This window comes from Eubalaena glacialis, chromosome 6, assembly GCF_028564815.1.
Source record: "Eubalaena glacialis isolate mEubGla1 chromosome 6, mEubGla1.1.hap2.+ XY, whole genome shotgun sequence".
Taxonomy (NCBI): domain Eukaryota; kingdom Metazoa; phylum Chordata; class Mammalia; order Artiodactyla; family Balaenidae; genus Eubalaena; species Eubalaena glacialis.
Genome location: NC_083721.1, coordinates 96,073,677 through 96,095,036, shown reverse-complemented (window position 1 = coordinate 96,095,036; position 21,360 = coordinate 96,073,677). Strand labels below are relative to the sequence as shown.

General features: G+C 39.4%; 1 protein-coding gene across 3 annotated transcripts in view; it reads right to left on the bottom strand.

The window, feature by feature from the left end:
- Nucleotides 1-21,360, bottom strand: part of PLD1 (phospholipase D1) — a 202,206-nt gene that overhangs the window by 115,325 nt on the left and 65,521 nt on the right. For all 3 annotated transcript variants that reach the window (XM_061193433.1, XM_061193434.1, XM_061193435.1), the window contains exon 2: nucleotides 72-236. In XM_061193433.1, coding sequence (XP_061049416.1) covers nucleotides 72-231 — 160 coding nt within the window. In that variant the 5' untranslated portion in view covers nucleotides 232-236. The remainder of the gene's footprint in view (nucleotides 1-71; nucleotides 237-21,360) is intronic.

Below are 21,360 nucleotides of genomic sequence, written 5' to 3'. Positions count from 1 at the left end.
ATTTCAAATCTGTGCTCTGCCAAGCAACCATGATGAACTCTCTTCTCCTCGCTCAGACCATCAGCCTTTACCTTCCTGTATCCTGGGATCGCTGGGAGACACATCGTAGTCCACCTCCTCTCCCTCAAAGTGGAGCTCCCGCGTGTCCAGATTTTCTATCAAATTACTCATGTCAGCAGCGATTTTCTGCAGTGCAGAGGTATTTAGTCTTGGCTCATCTTTCAGTGACATGTTGGCTTGAGACAGGGTAAAAGCAAAGGAAAGAAGAAAAGGGTTACTAGACTTATTATTTTGGTCAAATAGAAAAAAGAACGAAATAATGCCGTTTGCAGCGACATGGATGGACCTAGAGATTGTCACACTGAGTGACGTAAGTCAGACAGAGCAAGACAAACACATGATACTGCTTATATGTGGAATCTAAAAAAATGGTACAAATGAACTTATTTACAAAACAGAAATAGAGTCACAGACGTAGGAAACAAACTTATGGCTACCAAGGGGGAAAGGGGGAAGGAAGGGATAAATTGGGAGATTGGGATTGACGTATACACACTACTATGTATAAAATAGATAACTAATAAGGACCTACTGTATAGCACAGGGAACTCTACTCAATACTCTGTAATGACCTATATGGGAATAGAATCTAAAAAAGAGTGGCTATATGTATATGTATAACTGATTCACTTTGCTAAACACCTGAAACTAACACAGCATTGTAAATCAACTATACTCCAATAAAGATTAATTTTTAAAAAACCCAAAAACCTTATTTTACTATTTAAATCCAGGCTTAGGTATAGCATAAGGAAACAAGTCAACTAGCTCTATGTGAGCCCCAGTTACCTCAAACAACCTTTTAATTTATTTTCCAGTTTAACATTTAAAGGATTCCTAGCTTGTAAATTAAATTGGTATGAGATACTTACTTGTATCTCAAGTAAGAAAACAAGCAAGAAAAAGACACACCACATTGACTAAATGCCAATATTATCTTTCATCCGATTTTATTAACTTGGGTAAGTGAGGAGAGACTCAAGGTAGATGGGTTTGGGAATCGTTATTCAGAGAAAAGGAATTGATTCTTGACTCTAACAAATACATGGAAAGAAAGAATACCAGCTAAAATAAGCAACTTTGAATATTTTCTACAGAAAATTTAGGGTATTTTACAATAATTTCAAGATGCAGATTTAAAAGGTATTTTTATGTAGCATAACCTTTCAACATTTCCCTTATAGGTGACATCCCCAGCAAAGCGTATACTATCTTTTTGAGATATGAGATTTGGCCATGACTTTATGTGAGTTATAGTGACATACCTGTCCTGGAAGGTAACCAATTAGTATACCTATTCTGAAAGATAACAGAAGTGCAAGAACTACACTTCTCTCCTTTTTTAGGAAAACTGGTTCTATTTCATTCCGACATTTAATAACACAGGTCATTGCACATCAGAACCCAGGAAAGAAGAGTCCACAGAGATTTTATTTTTCATTTAAAATACCAAGATTTAAGCCTTGAACGCTGTCACTGGAGTTGGCTGAAAAATCGGTACTGGCTGAAATAATCTCCCCGTTACAACCAGACCCAAAAATGCGAGGGCTTCCGTACCAGTAACTCCTCCACATACGTTCATTTATTACTGCAAATCACAAACATTTACAGAGCATCCACCACCTACTCACTGTGAGATGGAATGAGTGAATATGTAAAGACACAGCTTCCCGCGATTAAGGAGTGCCTGATGTAGGTGACAGAGATAAGCTACACGACCCCAAATTCATCCCTGGACTCCTCCACGGTCTTGCCTTCCTGAGAATGGCATGTGCTGAGAGGAAGACACTTAGCTGGGTTCTCTCCTACAGGTGCTATCAAGAAGCAGGGGTGGGCTGGTCTCTGTGAGAAATGCTAGGAGAGAGTTTGAGCAGACTTGGGGAGCCCTATTGTAACTCAACAAGTCTCTCAAGCCTATACTAACATGTGTGGTAGAAAGAGAAATTGTATGGAAATACAAAGATGGGAGTAGAGGAGGGAGGTTCTGGTTTGGCCAGGCATGTAAAATCAATATGTCTAACTTCTGTGAACTGTGTAGTCAATCACGTTTCCTCCCCCATGTTGGCTCTAAGGAAGCTTGGAGCCAAATTTGTGGCCTCCTAGTAGCAAAATATAGGACTAGCCTCGCCTATATCACTTCCCTTCAACTTTCTCTCCTACTTCTAATTCATTTTATAATAACAGTTAATGTGTACTGATTGCTTACTATCACCTGGCTTGGTGATAAACCTTTATATACCTTATCACATTTATTATCAATAATAAATCTATGAAAGTTTGTTATTTCCATTTTGAAGACGACAGGGCTTGTCATCCCCTCTTTATAGATAAGGAAACTGAAGCATGGAGAGATCAGGTAATTTGACGAATACTTTGGACAATCTGTCCAAGGTCACATAACTAGTAAGTGATGGAGAAGGGATTTGAAACCAGGTCTCTCTGACCAAAAAGCTGATGTTCTTAACCATGGTCTTTATCTTCTGTATATTTTTTGTAGATATGTAAGTGCCCCTAGAATAGATGGAAGTTTTAGTAAAACCAGTGCCCTTGAGCAAGTCCCTTTAGAAGCTGACTCAAATGCAAAGAAAAAGAAATGAATTCTTCTTGCAGCTCAGCCATTTAAACTCAGGGCTCTGGTTTCCTCCTCTATAAATTAAGGAGGCTGAGCCATTTCATCTCTAGGGTCCCTTTAACACTAAAACACTAAATGTAAATAAAAGATGCTATAAATTGTTCAGCTTCCCCTTATAATGTAATCGATTTAACCCTTCTCCTATCCCAAGAAATTAACTGAAGTAGTTTTTCATATGAATTCATATTTATGGATTCATTCTCATGGAGCCATTGCCATAATTAAAACATTTATTTCCTTCCCTCTCAGTTCAACAAATACTTATTAGATGCCAACTATGAGCCAGGGTTTACTTTATTTAAAATAAGGTAATGAAAAACTTAGAGGAAATGAAACAAGGAAAAACAAGTAAGAAATTACATCATATCACTGCTACTTGTGAATTTGTCAAGACGTTAGGTATTTTCCATTGATTAAACAGTCTAATGGCTAACTCAGTTAACTTTCTCAGCATAGCAAAGGAAAACAAGGGTTACTCCAAATGACTTTCCTTTTGGACTGAGTGTTAATGTTAAAAATGCATGCTGAATTTAAGATATACAGAGAACAGAGTAATTTACACATTGCAAGCTAATTGGAATAAATAGTACAGAGTCATTGGATCAAGCTAAAAAAAAAATCCTATTTCAGATCAGGAGAACAGAAGGATATAAATTTGTGAAAAGCTTAAGGAAGAGTGAGAAAGGAAACAGAAAGGAATCCTTTTATCATTTATCCTCAAGTATTTACTATGTGCTAAGCACCATTTGAGATCAGTTATGTTATTTAGTACCCACAATGATTCTACTTGGTATTTATGATTATTCTGAATTATCTGCATTCAAAACTTTGATTATTTAGTTAAATAACTTATCCAAGGTCACTCCAGTTGTGTCAGTGTTGAATTTATAAAGCAGATTTGTCTGGCTCTGAAATCTCATGGACTTGGTTATAGAGGTTCGTAATTATTGATTTTATTTTGTGGGCTTGAATGTCTATAAATTGATCATTTATATGAAGTTGAAGTTCCATAACAATAGATACTCTTTACTTTAATCATCACCCTTTGAAGGGATCCTACTGGCTCCACTGTCATTACAATTATGGAAACAACATATCCTGACAGCATCCTAAACTTTATCTTAGCCTTTTATTTTTATGGTTCATAATATTTTATAAGGTTACATGGAATTTCAGTTGACCCAAAGGCTTTGCAGATTTGTTTATGCTTTTGTGAAGACCTTACCATTTTTATTAATGGGAAATGAACCAAATTATTTGTCCATCACTGCCTTCACTTGAGTGCATGGTGGCTTTGTGTTGACTTTTCATCCAACAAGTGTATTGCTGGTTTCATTCTTGAATATGAAGCTGTAAGGCCACCAACACTCTTATGTTGTCAAATCATAATTTATTAGTCCATGTCTTCTTTCATCTAAAATAATCTATAATGGTCGGTGAGCAGCTGTCACGGTTACAGCCTATCTTAACCAGCAATGGGATAAGGCCCTTCAGTGTTTACGCTTGAGATAGTGTAATTGATTTTGCTACCTCCTTATAAAATTATACTGCAAGATCATTATCTCTTTTGGTACCAAGTAGAGATGGTGCCCATGGAGCGATAACAGCAGCTGTGTTTTATTTCTATTTGCATCTGTATCCGGGAAGTAAATACGCTTTTTTTTTTTCTGGGGTTAAATACTAGAATTAAAATTCTTTGCAGGGAATATTTAATTACCTCCAGTTATTTACTGGTGAAATCAGAGAAATTTAGAATTTTCTTCCGATCTTAATTTTCAACATGATTGGGAAGCAGAACATCAAAGGGAGCAGATATTTTCCTTCCCAGATACATGCATAAACATTGCCTTAGCCAAAATACAAGAATAATAATATCAACTATAACTATTAACATTAGCTAATATTTGCTGAATATGTCCTATCTGCCAGGCACTATACAAAGAGATTAATCACATGATCTCACTGACTCCTCACAACAACCTTATATATCAACTATAACTATTAACGTTAAAATAAATATTAACATTAGCTAATATTTGCTGAATATGTCCTATCTGCCAGGCACTATACAAAGAGATTAATCACATGATCTCATTGACTCCTCACAACAACCTTAGGAGCTGGGTCTTACTGTTACCTCCATTTTCAAGATGAGAGGTTTAGAGAGGGTGGGCAACTTGTCCAGCGCCACATGGCTGGAAGTGATAGAGTTGGACCTGACCCTGCTTGATCTGACTCCAAAGTCCAGCTCTTTAACCAGCCAGAGGTGGAACTGGGGGTGGCAGGAGGGATGGACGCTTTTACTTCTTATTTCACACCGTCTTAGAATAAAACAATTCAAAACGGAACAATAATAACAAAAAAAAACCCCTCAACTTTCATTTTGTGAAGATGACGGTGATTTACTTCTTGCTTCCCTTTCTAACATAAGTTAGAAAGTTTCTCCCATATTTTTTTCAATATGTGATGTTTGTTTACCAAGGGAAATAAATGCAATGGATTTCTAAACCAAAAATCATAATGTATGAATATGAAATGAATTATAATCAGATCATTTAAAACCAAACTGAGTCATGGGAATTTCTTGTCTTCCCATTTTTCATTTTGATGAAATTAATTGGCAGATCCATACTACGTAACCTCCTCCAAACATATTATACAGCAGTGATTTGTACGGAACTGATTTGATGCTCCCTGAAATGCAAAAATCATAAATGCGTTTTCAAGTACTAAACTCAATCTCCAGTGACACAGTAAGCCTTGGATAATTATTTTTGGAGTTTAGCTGACTTTGAATAAAGTAAATGATATTATCATATTTTACATTCCAGTTTATATATTTTGAGAAAGTAACATATCAAAAAAAAAATAACTGACTCAATGTTTACTTGGATCTTTGAATTTTTTAAAGAGAACATCGGTTCCACAAATATCGCTGGAGGGCTTATCATGAGCCTTGAATAGATAATTAAATGTCATCGGTGTAGAGGACAGGTCAGATGACCTAAGTTCATTCTGTCCTTATTATCAGCGTAACCTGGGCAACTAACAGCCTCCAGGGTTTCTCCTCTGTAAAATGCAAACAGGACAGACTTGCTATTACTTATATGGTTCCAAGAGATAGACGTTTAATTCCCAAACACTACCCTCCTTTTGAGTTTCATATCTAATTTGGTCTTGAAGCCCCCAGAGCTCAGCAATCTCCCACTTTCTCATCCTTCTTTCTTGGTTTCACACCAAAGCTCCCATTTGGCCTAGCACTGACTCGGCTTTTCTCCCTGGGTTGTCGAGATTGGAGACGACAGTGCTAAATACTCTGGACTCCCTGCGTCCACAGAACTGGAGTTGGAAATCATGCTCTCTTTTTTCCCCTAGCTAAAAATAAAGCCGAATCTACAATGACAAAAGCAATTTTTAGCATGAAAACCATTTCTCAGTTCTCATGATTTTCTCTAAATCCTTTGACCTCCTTGGATGGCCTCTGTTCTCTGCCATAAGCTTTCTTAGTCATTTCCCTTGACGTGTTCTAGGGTTAAATATTACCCTCTTTGCAATACTATCAGCTTCTTCTAGCTCATCTCAGTCATATCTTCGAATTCAAACAGATATTTCATTTCCAGAGGCAAATACAAGTGTTAAGAGAAACTGATGTCTGTTTCAAATATGAGTGGATAGGAAAATATTATGTCATTTATTGAGTACCTACTCTGAGCCAAGCACTAAAGGCACATTACATGTATCACTTCTAATCCTCAGGACAATCTCATTTAGAATCAAAGACACGGAGCCACAGCAGCTTACTGAGGCTACACAGTTGTGAGTGGTGGGGCTGGTCCCAGTGCATGGGCTGCCCCCGGATGGCTCCCTGGCCTCTGCCGCGGGCTCAACGGAGACCCCCATCGCCGCCACTCTCACCTCTTCTCCTAATGCCACCAAACCATCTTGGCTTCCTCCTGGCTGAGGGCAGGGCTTCAGCACAGTGTCCAGGGTGCGACCCAGCAGGAGCTCTCACGGCTCCAGCAACCCAGCCCCACCCACCTCTGGCCAGACTGACAGAAGGACTGGCTCACTTTGAGGCTTCTGAGGAAGTTCAGCACCAGGGGCTGGAACCTGGCTTCCTCAGGAGTTGTGTGTGTGTGTTGGGGGGAGGGAGAAAGAGGGGGGCGAGGGGAGCGTGGGGAATCAAGCCACACGACCTGTGAGCATGGAAGATGTACCCCTCTCCCCTCTCCTTGCCTGACTGTGCTGAGCACACTGGTCCCACACAGCCAATCTGGAAGCTGTCCTGTGCGACCAAGCCACTGTCTGATTTTTGGCCGGCCAGGTAATGCACCACCTCCCATGCTTTCCTGCCTCTCTTCTCTTCTCCCCTCCCTCTTGTTGCTCTCAGTAAAGCCTACCTTAGCTCAGGTTCTATTATCCAGGAGACGTGGGCTCGGATAGTGTTAGAACCAGCATGAACCACTGAGCCATCTCCCCTCTTGCAGAAGTCCATTTTGTGCTGAAGTTAATAGTAATAATAAAAAGCAAGAGTAATGGTAATAATAAAAAGTAAACTCGAATAGTGCTTACCATGTTCCAGGCAGTGATACAGGTGCTTTGCATGCATTAACTCAATCTGCCCTCACAAAGGCCCTATGGAGCGGGTGCTATTCTTATCTCCTTTCTTATAGACAAGGAAACTGAGGACACAGCTTAAGTGACTTGCTCAAGGTCACACAGCAATCTGATGGCACTCAGCCTGGTTTGCTCCTATTTTTGCCTTACTAACCTGGACTTTAGTACTCAGTTTCCTCACTTAAAACTGAAATTAACAAGCAACTATCTGTGTTTAGGACTTTACAACAAATACATTATTGTAAGGAAATCTCCTCTTTCAGCACCACTAAATGTCAGAGAAAACAACACATTCTAAGCAACCCCAACCAGGAAATTAAAACCTAGCCCAAATGCAAAGGGTATTTTAGGTGATGATTCTCAACCAATATCTAAGTAAGATTTCTTCCTGCCTCTATAGATCACAATGCACATATCAACATTTGTACTGAAGAGAAAAGATAAGAGGGGCCCTCTTGACCCCAAAGTTTGTTAATAAGTTTATTAGATATGATGAGTGAGAGACTTTGTACAGCCACTAAATTGACTTAAATCCAATAAGGATCCCAAAGGAAAAATTCTTCTTTATGAAAAGAAAGATAGGGTAGGGGGAAGGGTAAGCTGAGATGAAGTGAGAGAGTGGCATGGACTTATGTATACTACCAAGTGTAAAATAGATAGATAGCGGGATAGCAGCTGCATAGCACAGGGAGATCAGCTCGGTGCTTTGTGACCACCTAGAGGGGTGGGATAGGGAGGGCAGGAGGGAGACACAAGAGGGAGGGGATATGGGGATATATGTATACATATAGCTGATTCATTTTGTTATACAGCAGAAACTAACACACCATTTTAAAGCAATTGTACTCCAATAAAGATGTTAAAAAAAATAAAAATAAAAAAAAGAAAGATAACTAACATTGCTATACACTGCGATCAGACTTCTAAAAATAATATCCTTCGGTGTTAAATGAGTACTCAATTTTTTATGGCCAAGAATAGAATATGCATGCATTGTGATGGGTCTAGGAGAGGAAGCTAACTGCACTTAAATTTATAGAAACACTCTTTATTCTGGCTAACAAATTATGCTAAGTGATATAAACATTTTTCTTACTAAGGGAGATTTAGAACACCAATGATTCAGTAGGTGACCAATATATGAACAAGAAAAATATTTTTCCAGGATAACCTCTATTAAAATGACTTTAAGAAAAAATTTCTTTCACTGGCTCAGAATAGTAAATAAAGATTTTTTTATTGAGCACAATGTTGTTTTTGATAAGAACACATGTTGATCAAGAATCTATAGATAGGATTTCCCTGGTGGCGCAGTGGTTAAGAATCTGCTTGCCAAAGCAGGGGATGGGGTTCGAGCCCTGGTCCGGGAAGATCCCATGTGCCGCGGAGCAACTAAGCCGGTGCGCCACAACTACTGAGCCTGCACTCTAGAGCCCGCGAGCCACAACTACTGAAGCCTGCGCGCCTAGAGCCTGTGCTCCACAACAAGAGAAGCCACCGCAGTGAGAAGCCCACGCACCGCAACGAAGAGTAGCCCCCGCTCACCACAACTAGAGAAAGCCCGTGCGCAGCAATGAAGACCCAATGCAGCCAAAAATAAATAAATAAATAAATTTATAAAGAAAAAGAATTTACAGATATTAATTCAAAGGTTTTAATATAATCATTTCTACTCTTGCTTCTTTTTTTTCTTAAAACTGTTCTTCGCATCTTATGATGGCCATCCCATTTAACTAGAAGAAACTGTGTTCTCACATATAGACTTTATCATTAAAATTCTGTCCAGCTGTGTAAAACTCTATGATCCCTTTTTTTCACTGTCCTCCAAAGGAATTGGCAAACAACCTCCATTAGTGTGAGTTTAGGCAGCACGGAAAGTATTTTCACTGATAACCCATGAATTTCACCTATGAAAAGAATGTAGCTGGCAAACATACATGAGTAAACTCCAGACATTTCTCCAGTGCCAAAGAGCTCTCAAATTTTGCCTTGACTGCTGGTAAACACAGCAAAATCTGAATTTTTTACTTATCTATATAATTACCAAAAAAATTTGTTGAGACAGCAGAGTACCATGCAAGGTATGTGATTTGTGAGTCAAACAGCTTGAATTCTGATTCTCTTTATGCTGAAACAAGTTACTTATAGCTCTTTAAAGTCTCTGTTCTAATGTGTAAAGTGGAGGTAATACTATTAAAGTAAGGAATTGTAAGAATTTAAGTGATATAAAGTGAGTAGCTTAGAGCTTGGGCTATAGTAGATGTTGAAATCATGTCAGTTCCTTCTACACTGTTAGCTATTCTAAGAGCTACAAGTCCTCTGTCCAAAGTCCATGTATCAATATCAGAACTCAGTCCCCTCTTGAGTACAGCAATTAGCAGCCAGAGTAGTATTCTGGGGGTGGTCTATTTGTTTCCCACTATAGAAAACACTGCTGCAAATGTCTGAAAACAAAATGGATTAAGCTAATGCAGGTGCCCATTTCCCACTACAAACATGGAACTGCTGAATAAATTGTAATCATTTTTTGAAAATACTTAGTCAAGGCTAAAAACAGAGGCAGCAGCAACAAAAACAATAATGAGGGAATGCTTCCAGCTTCCAAGAGTAAAGAAATAAAGTCAGGTGGGTATACTAGAACTAAAGCTAAAGGGACCCAAAGGGCTTTTTTTTTTTTTTTTAATTTTTACTGAAGTATGGTTGCTTTACAATGTTGTGTTAGTTTCTGCTGTACAGCAAAGTGAATCAGCTATACGTATACACATATCCCCTCTTTTTTGGATTTCCTTCCCATTTAGGTCACCACAGAGCACTGAGTAGCGTACCCTGTGCTCTACAGTAGGTTCTCATTAGTTATCTATTTTATACATAGTATCAATATCAGCTTTGCCCAAAGGGTTTTGATCGTGGATAAAGGGTCTGGGATTACTTTTCTGTCCCCAGGTGACTGTTAGGAGACATGATCCCAGGACTATGGGAGGCAGGGGCCTAAAAGTGAGACTTCTACAAAAACACGGAGCCTCAAAGAGCTGCACAATCTTGTTTCAAAGAGACTCGAAGAAGTATACCCAGCAGCTCTGGAAAGAAACTGCATGAAACTGTGGAAACCACAAAATAAGAAACTTTATATAAAAATTATCTGGGATCACAACTTCCAGCTTTCAGTAATAGAGGTGTAGCTCCTATTAGGTCAGCCATCCCACAGATGATGACTATAAATTCTGGACAAAATGTATAAAATAGCTGACTGAAGAACAATCAAAAGCAAGCAGAAACTGGAAAGGAATCAACATTTGGAAGAAAGTAATGGCACTGTTTTTGTCTCAGGGCACACCTAGTCCATGCCAAGTGGGGTGCCTAAAACTCAGACAGAAAATCCATAATTGTGCTGGCTTAAAGACCCAGGAAACAGTTTCAGTGGCAATTACAACAGCTTAAAAAAGTAAATTGGGAAATCCTGGAAAGGAGAGAGCCACACAAAGGGAGCACCAAGTTCTGCTTAGGCTGATCCTTGAACCATGTAGGAATGGGGTACACTCCAAAGCACTCAGATAGTACTAAAATGACTTCAGCAGAGATTTTTGCTACTGCCCACCACAGGAAATATAGAGTTTGAAGTATGAGTCCAACCAAGTTAAGTGCCTCCTAAAACAAACAAATAAATGAACTCTTGAATAGAACATAACTGAATCCAAAGTCTCTAGAATATATCCATTACAATATCATCTAAACTTATTTGACACAGAAGAAACAGGAAAAATGTGATCCATTCTGAGGAGAAAAGTCCATCCATGGAGGCCCATCCTGAGATGTAGAAATTAACTGACAAAGATTTTAAGGCAAATATTATAACATGCTCAAGGATGTAAAGGAAAATATGTTTTTGATGAATGAGCAAGTAGAAAATCTCAGCAGAAAAAAAGGAAAATTCACTGGATGGGCTTAACATCAAAATGGCAATGACAGAAAGAGTCAGTGAACTTGAAGACAGATCCATAGAAATTATCCAAAGTAAAGAACAAATAAAGGGGTAGAAAGATTTCTAAAAGACAAACAGAGCCTCAGTGACCTATGTGATGATATCAAAAGATCTAACATTCACGTAATTTGAGTTCCAGAGAGAAAATGAGACAGGGAAAAAAAGGTTGAAATAATGGCTAAAAAAGTTATCAAATTTGGTGAAAGACAGACATAGAGATCAGACTTGTGGTTGCCAACGGGGAGAGCGGGAGGGAGAGGGATGGACTGGGAATTTGGGGTTGGTAGATGCAAACTACTACATTTAGAATGGATGAACAGCAAGGTCCTACTGTAGAGCACAGGGAACTATATCCAGTCTCCTGGGATAAACCATAATGGAAAAGGATATTAAAAAAAGAATGTGTATGTGTGTAAAACTGAGTCACTTCACTGTACAGCAGAGATTGGCACATCATTGTAAACCAACTATACTTCAATAAAAAAAATTTGCTGAAAGAAATAAATTTACAGACAGAAGAAATTTGGTGAATCTCAAGCAGGAATAAATACAATGAAAAGCACACCTAGGGATATTAAAGTCAAGCTGCTGAAGTATAAAGAAAGAAAATCTTAAAAGCGGCCTGAGAAAAATGACCTGTTAATATTCAGAAAAACCAAATTAATGACATTAAACTATCATTAGAAACAGAGTCCATAAGACAGTGAAACAACATCCTGAAATTCAATAAATATGGAACTGAATAAATGAGTATATGTTGCTTTCCCCAAGCTAATCTACTAATTCAAATTCCAAAGAATTTCTCACAGAACTTGACAATATGATCCGAACTTCATAACAGAAAATAACTAAGAATAAGCAGATAAGTCTTATCCAACCAGATATCAAGAATATTATAAGCTAGAGAAATTAAAATAGTACAGTACTGGCACAGAAACAGACAACTAGAACCAAACAGAGAACCCAAAACAAACCTATGTATACATGGGTTCTTGGTGTATGATAAAACTGGCATGAAAAAAAGTTAGCGAAGAAAGAATGAACTCTTCAATAAACAATGCTGGGACCATTGGAAATTCATAAAGAAATATAATTGGAAATTTATAAAGAAATAGAAAATAAAATTAGTTCCCTAGCTCACAGTTTCCATAAGAACTTCCATGTGGATTAAAGTCATAAAAAGTATTATAAAGATGTAAACCTTTGCAATAAAATATAGAAGAATGTCTTTATGACTTCAGGGTCTGGGATGAATCTTAAGACATAAAAAGCACAAACCTTAAAGGAAAAGTTAATAAATTCAACTACACTAAAATTTAAAATTGCTAGGCAAATGGCAAAATTAAAAGACAAGCCCAGATCTGGAGAACACACACATAGAATATATAAAGAATTATAATTATAGAAGAAGAAGATCCAAAACAATAGAAAATAGGCCTGGCAATATATAGGCAATTCACAAAAGATAAATTCTGAATTTCCAGTAAACCTTTAACATTCTCAACCTTTCCAGTAATCAGGGAAGTAATATTAAAACAACAATAAGATACTTTTTCAAATCCATTGGATTAGTAAAATTTTTGCAAGTCTGAAATTAAAATGTATTGGTAAGGTACTAGACCTCTCATTCACTCCTTGGTAGAAGTATGAATTGAAATAACCTTTTGGAAAGCAATTTGGTAGTATCTAATAAACTTGAAGATGGTATAACCTACTGCCCAGCAATTCTTCCTCTAAGTATATTCACAAAGAACTCATCCATGGGAGTATAAGAAAACATATATGAATGGGCACTGAGGCAGTGTTCATAGTAAAGGAAACTCAACAATCAAAATGTTCATTCATCAGAGAATGGATAATTGGATTATATTTTTAATAAGATACTATACAGCAGAGAAAATAAGTGCATCAGAACTACATGTATCAACATGAATAAATCTCAACACAAAGTTTGGTGAAAAAAAAGTCAGCTTGCAGTTTGTATTTAGAATTAAAAAAACAAACAAAACAATCCTGTATGTTGTCTATTAACATAAACATATGTAGAAGTATGACAGAAAAAGTAATCAAGGAAATAATATACAACAACTTCAGAAGCGTGGTTACCTTTATGGAAAGAGGGTGGGTACCCTCTAATTATGCAATTAGGATGGGGTACAAAGAGGACTTAATATATCAGTAACATTTTCTTTCAATCTGGGTGCTATAGGTACATAGGGTTTTTTCCCCTAAATATTCCTCTCTATTTTTGAAATATTTCATTTAAAACAAACAATCAAAAAAAAAAAAAAGCTGCCAAATGTGACACTTTGCTAATATCCTTAAATCCAATCATGGTTAATGATTTTTGCATTCCTTGCAAACAAATAAAATTCACTATTCTTTCTAAATTCAGCCAATACTTGTGACCCACTAACAGGGCAATATGCAAGATACTTTGAACTGTTTTGTCCCCCACTGTCCCTTGCCCACCCATGGAAAGCATATTTGTAGACTTCAACCTGATTCCCCTTACAGTCAACAGTTATCATCCCCAGTTGTTGGCATGCTTAGGGATTAGTTCAACATTCAGTAAAAACATGAAGTTAAATAGGCCCATATTGGAACTGAAAGTAAACTTGACTTTTTTTTTTTTTTTAACTAAATCACTAGTTCTTTTTTTTTTTTTTTTTTTAATTTATTTATGGCTGTGTTGGGTCTTCGTTTCTGTGCAAGGGCTTTCTCCAGTTGCGGCGAGCGGGGGCCACTCTTCATCGCGATGCGCGGGCCTCTCACTATCGCGGCCTCTCTTGCTGCGGAGCACAGGCTCCAGACGCGCAGGCTCAGTAATTGTGGCTCACGGGCCCAGTTGCTCCGCGGCATGTGGGATTTTCCCAGACCAGGGCTCGAACCCGTGTCCCCTGCATTGGCAGGCAGACTCTCAACCACTGTGCCACCAGGGAAGCCCCAAACTTGACCTCTTTTGAGACAACTAAATTAACCTTCCAAATAGGGCCTTGATGCTCCATGGCTCTTGTCTATAAAGTTGGGGAGCCCACTATTAATGGTAGTGATGCTCAGGTAAGGGAAAAACAGTCATCAAAACTGAAGTTCTCACCCCTAGTAGGTCTGTGTCTTTATTCCCGTCTTGCCACTAGGTTCTTCATGACCTTTTTTTTTTTTTTTCCCCCTTAGATTCCATATATATGTGTTAGCATACTGTATTTGTTTTTCTCTTTCTGACTTACTTCACTCTGTATGACAAACTCTAACTCCATCCACCTCATTACAAATACCTCCATTTCATTTCTTTTTATGGCTGAGTAATATTCCATTGTATATATGTGCCACATCTTCTTTATCCATTCATCCGATGATGGACACCTAGGTTGCTTCCATGTCCTGGCTATTGTAAACAGAGCTGCAATGAATATTTTGGTACATGACTCTTTCTGAATTATGGTTTTCTCAGGGTATATGCCCAGTAGTGGGATTGCTGGGTCATATGGTAGTTCTATTTTTAGTTTTTTAAGGAACCTCCATACTGTTCTCCATAGTGACTGTATCAATTTACATTCCCACCGACAGTGCAAGAGTGTTCCCTTTTCTCCACACCCTCTCCAGCATTTATTGTTTCTAGATTTTTTGATGATGGCCATTCTGACCGGTGTGAGATGATACGTCATTGTAGTTTTGATTTGCATTTCTCTAATGATTAATGATGTTGAGCATTCTTTCATGTGTCTGTTGGCAATCTGTATATCTTTGGAGAAATGTCTGTTTAGGTCTTCTGCCCATTTTTGGATTGGGTTGTTTGTTTTTTTGTTATTGAGCTGCATGAGCTGCTTGTATATTTTGGAGATTAATCCTTTGTCAGTTGCTTCATTTGCAAATATTTTCTCCCATTCTGAGGGTTGTCTTTTGGTCTTGTTTATAGTTTCCTTTCCTGTGCAAAAGCTTTTAAGTTTCATTAGGTCCCATTTGTTTATTTTTGTTTTTATTTCTGTTTGAGTTTTCCTTCCTGGAGGAGCTATTAAAATTGCTTCAATTAAACTTTTAAAACAAGAACGCCTTAATAAATTCATTTGAAAATTTCCCCTCCTCAGCACCAGGTATCTAACTCTCCAAATTAGGTAGTACCTTTATTTATTCTAAGAATCTAAGCATTTAAAATATAGTGAAACTCATTTCACAAGTTCTTCAAAAATATATAAGTACAGATAATAATAATTATTAAAATTATAACCAACATATAGCCTTTTCCTTCTTTTAACACATTCTCCTAGACTTGATCTCATTTGAGCTTCAGAATACCCTAGACAGGAGGCATTCTTTCCTTTTCTTTTTTTTTTTGCAATTAAAAAAAAATTATTTATTTATTTGTCTGCACCAAGTCTTAGTTGCAGCATGCGGGATCTAGTTCCCTGACCAGGGATAGAACTCGGGTCCCCTGCATTGGGTGTGTGGAGTCTTAACTGCTGGACCACCAGGGAAGTCCCCAGGAGGCATTACTTTCACCTCCACAGCAGAGGTGAGTGAACTGAGACTCAAGAGAACAGAGGCGCTGTGCCCGGTCATTCAGCGACAGTGTGCAGTGGGCCAGGGCTCAAACATGAGTCCCAGCGAAATGACAAGAAAACAGGTATTTCAGACTGAAAACAGATATGGAGGAGCCTTCCTATCAGGAAAACACCTGAGTCACTGGCCCAGCTACCACCTGGATTCTAGCTGAGACAGTGTCGTGGAGTCATATGACTACCTGAGTTTGAATCTCCATTCTACCACTTACCAGCTGTGTAAACCTACATGAGTAACTTACCCTCTCAGTGCTTCACTTTTCCAGTCTAGAAAATGGGGAGAGTAGTAATGCCTACCACACTGGATTGTTCTGAGGATTAAATCAGTCAACATATAAAATGCTAAAAATAACATCTGGCCCAAAGTCGTGCTATGTACATGTGAGTTGCTGTTATTGTAAAATGGCCTTCTTACTTTTTAAAAGTAAAACAAGGTGAATAATGAAGTCAAGAAGTTCCTCAAGACACTAAGAAATAATACTTGTGAGTCCACTGCCCTATTTAAATTCTACTGGTGGTAGCAGTTTTTGATAAGCCATTTGGAAAAAGAGTATTTCTTTTAGAAATACTTAAGAATCTTAAGAAATTAAGATTTCTTAAGCAGAATAGGTAATATCTCCCTCTCTTTCAACAGACAACTTTCTTAGATTTGTTCCTTTTACACTTCTTGACTTAAGATCCATGTTTCTCCCTAGACCTAGTATTATAATATTTATAATGCTCCTTGAAAAAGTATGTATATTATGAACTTACTATTCCCTATTACATAGTTTCACTCACAAAGCATTTATAGGAAATTCTTAGCAACCTTATATCAATAGTATTACAGAAAATGATAACCAACCATCTGCTTATTATTTCAAGATTTCACACTCATTAGTTCACGCTTTTAACATCATGACCAACAGTCATTCCTATATAGATATGTGGCTGGAAAGGGTACTTGTGAAGATGTTGTTCCTTGACTCAAAAACCTACAAAGTTGGCCTCCTCGAGTCACCTCACTCCCTGCCACCTACACAAACACACACCACAGCTCAAGCTCACTATTACAGCACTCAAGGCACTTTCTGATCTGACCTCAAAATGCCTTTACAGCCCAACCTCCTACTCCAGTTCCATTCATTCACTCCTGCCTAGTCTAACAGGTCCTAGGGATTGAGGCTTCATCTGATCAGAAGACCTTTGGACGCAACTGCCAATTTACAGGACATGCAGAAGGCAGAGGGACACATTGAACTGTACCATGAGGTTGCAATCAGCAAAATCCAGATTGTGGGCAACTCTCCAAGTCAAAAGCCCTGGGGTCTTCAACAAAAAAATTATACGGAAAAGGATACAAGAGAATCTGTAGATTAAAGGTGGCTCAAAATACATATCAAATAGAAAAATAATAAAATAGGCACGATTAAACTTTACTGTCTAGGGATGACACTCAGGTGATAAAACTATGAAGAAACACAAAGATAGCGATCACTCTGGGAATCAGGGGGTTGGCACTGAGATGGGGCATGTGGAAGCGGCTTCTGGCATGGCTGGCACGGGTCTGTTTCTTGACCTGAGTAGTGGTCATATGGGTGTCTGATTTATAATTACGCACCAACCTGTACATGTGGCCTTGGCTCTTCTCCCCCCCATGCATCTTCTCCTGTCATTTAAATACCCACCTCCTCCACTTCTCTGCCTGAGGAGACCTTCCACATTGCCTTTTACTAAAACTCTCCTGGCTCTCCCCACCCATCCCCAGAAGACAGAGGTAGCCATCTGTCTTGACTCAGCTTCCCAGTACTTGGTTTCTAAGTGTTTGGTGGCACTTGCATCTCAGAGGTTTAGGGGCATGCCTCATTTCTTCTGTGACACTGGGGACAGGAAGCTGGATCATCCCCACAGATGTAAACTGTAAGCACTCTAAACTCTTTGCTGAGTAAAAAATGCTAGTCAATTAAAAGCTAGGTGAGAACTTTGAACCCATTGGGTTCACCCTGTCACAAGATCCCCATCTTCAGCCTCCAATCTATCCTCACTCACTCCTTTGGCTTTTACCTGCAACCAAGGTACAGACCCTGAGTGCCCACCTGGGTTAAGAACATGGGCCCTTAATCCTGGTTCTGCTCTTTATTAGTCTTTCTTTTTTTAAAAAATATTTACTTATTTGGCCACGCTGGGTCTCAGTTGTGGCACTCTGAGGCACGTGGGATCTTTAGTTGCGGCATGCAGGCTCTTAGTTGCAGCAAGCGGGATCTAGTTCCCTGACCAGGGATTGAACCCCGGCCTCCTGCATTGGGAGCGTGGAGTCTTAACCACTGGACCACCAGGGAAGTCCCCCTTATTAGTCTTGTAACTACACTGCTTTACTTACATGAGTCTCTCTGAGCCTCAGTTTTCTCATCTGTAAAACGGGGCTAATCTTACTTAATAGGATGGTAGAATAGTGCATGTAAAGTAATTAACCCAGTATCTGACACAAAGTAAGATACTACTTAATACAGTCAATATTATAAATATTACTGTTACTATTAGTATCATTAATAAGAAAGGCATGTCAATCACCAAACACTGACACTCTAGCTAAGTGAAGTAAAAATGTAAAACCTAGTAACAGACACGTTTACGCAATGCCAAACAAACTGTGGGAGTAGAAAACTCCGTGTATTTGTCATTCCTTTGGTCTCCATCATACAAACCCAGCATTGTTTTGCTAAAGTGAAGTTATCTGTTCGCATTTCTTTCACTCTTACTGAGCTGTGAGCTCCTTGGGAACCCAGACTGACAATGTGTTACACTTGTGTCCAGCCTCTCCAATCACAGCCCCATGGCTAGTTTCACTATGTGATCACAGCCCTCTTTCTTCCCTGGGCCTGGATACAGCCTCCTAATTCTTCTGACCTCTCTATTTCAGGGGCTTTAAGCTCCTTGCCATCTCTGAAAGAAGTCAAGTCTGATCTGTCTCATATCTTTAGCATTTGTTGAGAAGAAATGAATTAAATGAACACAGTGAACTGCACCATCAGTGGGCACTATTTTACTCTGGGTGTGCATAAGTGAGTGTGTGTGTGTGTGTGTGTGTGTGTGTCTGAGAAAAAACAGAAGCTAATGCAATCCAATTCAATAAACCTGTATGCCGCATGTATTTGATAACAGACACTGGGTAAGAAATGAGGATACAATCTTTAGACTGATGAAACCGATGGATACAAAACCTGGTCAGTGACGCCTAGTACACGTGAGGATCTAGGTAATCATTTGGTTCCACCTCCTCTGATGCACTGAGAAGAAGAGGCCCGGGATCCCACAGAGGAAGCAGAGATGAGACTAGAACTCAGGCCTCCTTCATGCCCTGCATGCTCACACAAGTCTGTTTCCAGGGCAGATTCGCTCCTTATAATGCAGCTCTGAACCACATCGAAGTGTGTAAGGAGTACGACCTGACAGGCAGGATAAACCACTACCGTCTCAGCTGCAGGCAGACTCCGCTCAGTAGGTGTGGACCAGCTGCCAGCCTCACAGGGAATGAACTAGTTTGGTCCTCACTCAAGAAACTGCCACTCCCATGAATGTCACTAAGGGACAGAGCTATTCTACTGACACCTGACTCTGTGACACCCCTGATGGTCAGAAGCACGTGGATTGCATCAATGCTAACAAGAAATGGCAGAGTGAAAAACAGGCTGCCAAATTTCGGTGAACTGGAGAGAGGCAGCGTGTGCCAGCCAGACTGGCAAGCCATCCTGCTTTCCAGGCGTGCTGCTCTGAGGGTTTCTCAAGCGGCTCGGGATGATGTAATTCACTCAGTGGGTATTTACGGAGCAACTGCAATGTGCTGAGCACCATAATAGGTGCTGGGGAAACAAAATGACCTCACGCATGTTACTTCACTGGGAAAAGAACACTCTCATTATGCCCCACCTCACCCTGTGTGTTTACCTCCTTCCCCACCAAAACCCCAGAAGAGCGCCCCTCCTCCCACCTCTCCTGGCTCCCACCTGGGCTTCTTTCCAACTCTCCTCTCATCCCTCCATTAATCAACTCCCTTATCAACCTCTCCTGCTTCCGTGGTTTTTTCCTATTGCCACTTAAAATATTCTCAAGCATCTCAGTTACATGTATGTTCCACTCAACTTCTCACTTCTCTCTCGCTGTGACTTGAGTCAAGCTTTTGAAGGATTTATATTTCCCTGCTCAGCTAGACTGAACCAAACATGCTCCATGCTCTCCGACCTCTCAGCCTTCCAACAGGCTGCTCCCTCTGGAGTTTGCCTTCCTCCAATTTCCTTCTTTGCCTGATTAACTCTTGTCATTCATTCTTTGTCCCAGGTGCCACCTCCTCCAGGAAGCCTCCTTGACCTTGCCGTCTGGTTCAGATGCCTCTCCTGAGTGCTTCTACAGCATCTAGGTGAGTCCACTGAGAACATTCTTTTCCACTTGGCCTCTGTCTCCTCTAGAAGACTCTCAATTCCCTGAAGGGAGAGGCCATCTCAAGATCCACAGTTCCTAGTGTCTACTGGGCTCTCAGTTACTGTCTGTGGACCAAATGAGCAATGAATGAATATAAGACTTGGAATAGCTCACGGTATGGGCAAAACAGAGAATAATATGCGCATAAAGCTTTCCAGATTACAAAGTATTTTCCACATATATATCTTATTTGATCTTCCTAATCTTGCAGGGCAAATGGTATTATTTTTAACCCTCTTTTCAGCTGAAGAAGCAATGATCCAAAATGAGTAAGAGGTCTGACGAGGGTCATACTGTGTAAGTGGTAGATCTGAGATTCAAATTATGACCCTTGAACTTCACATTCCCTGCTTTCTCCATTCCCTATGAGCTACCGTCTTCATATTCAGATGTACACAAGACTATATAAACGTTCCTCATTGAAACCTGATATCTGGAAACTAGTCTGCTTGCCTTGTGCTTAACCAAACTACTGACTAGAAGGAACAGAAATGAATTCTGACCAATTTTAACAAAAGAAGTAAATCTAGAAAAGGAAGTAAATAGACAGAACAACACAGACACCACTTTTCTCTTCCTTTGGTGGGATGAATCAACATAAATGATTTAGGCATCATATCCTCCTGCCAAACCAGCAGAACATCTCAGATTTAGGGTTCGTGTTTAAATGGCTACAGACCTGTCCTGTAATTCACTCATTATTAAAGCCAGGAAATCACCATCCTATCTAGTGGGACAGCAGTGAAGGCAATTTTTATCCAAGAACACCTTTGATACCCAGCAACTACTGCATCTCCCACAGGCTGTTAGCACCCCCTCAGCCCCTCCCAGGCCTCACACCCATTCATCCAGCTGAGGGCACATGATCCATCACCCTAACTCCTCTCTCACTGAAAACCTCTACTCACTTACCCCATTGTCCTGTTGTAGTCACCTGGCAAGGCCCAGTCCAGGTCAATCCATCTAGCTGCCTTCTTGGCCCCTACCCCAAATTTTCTAAACATGGGTATGGAAAAAGCATCCAAATGCATGGACTAGTGTTTATTGACCCCAACCTCAGC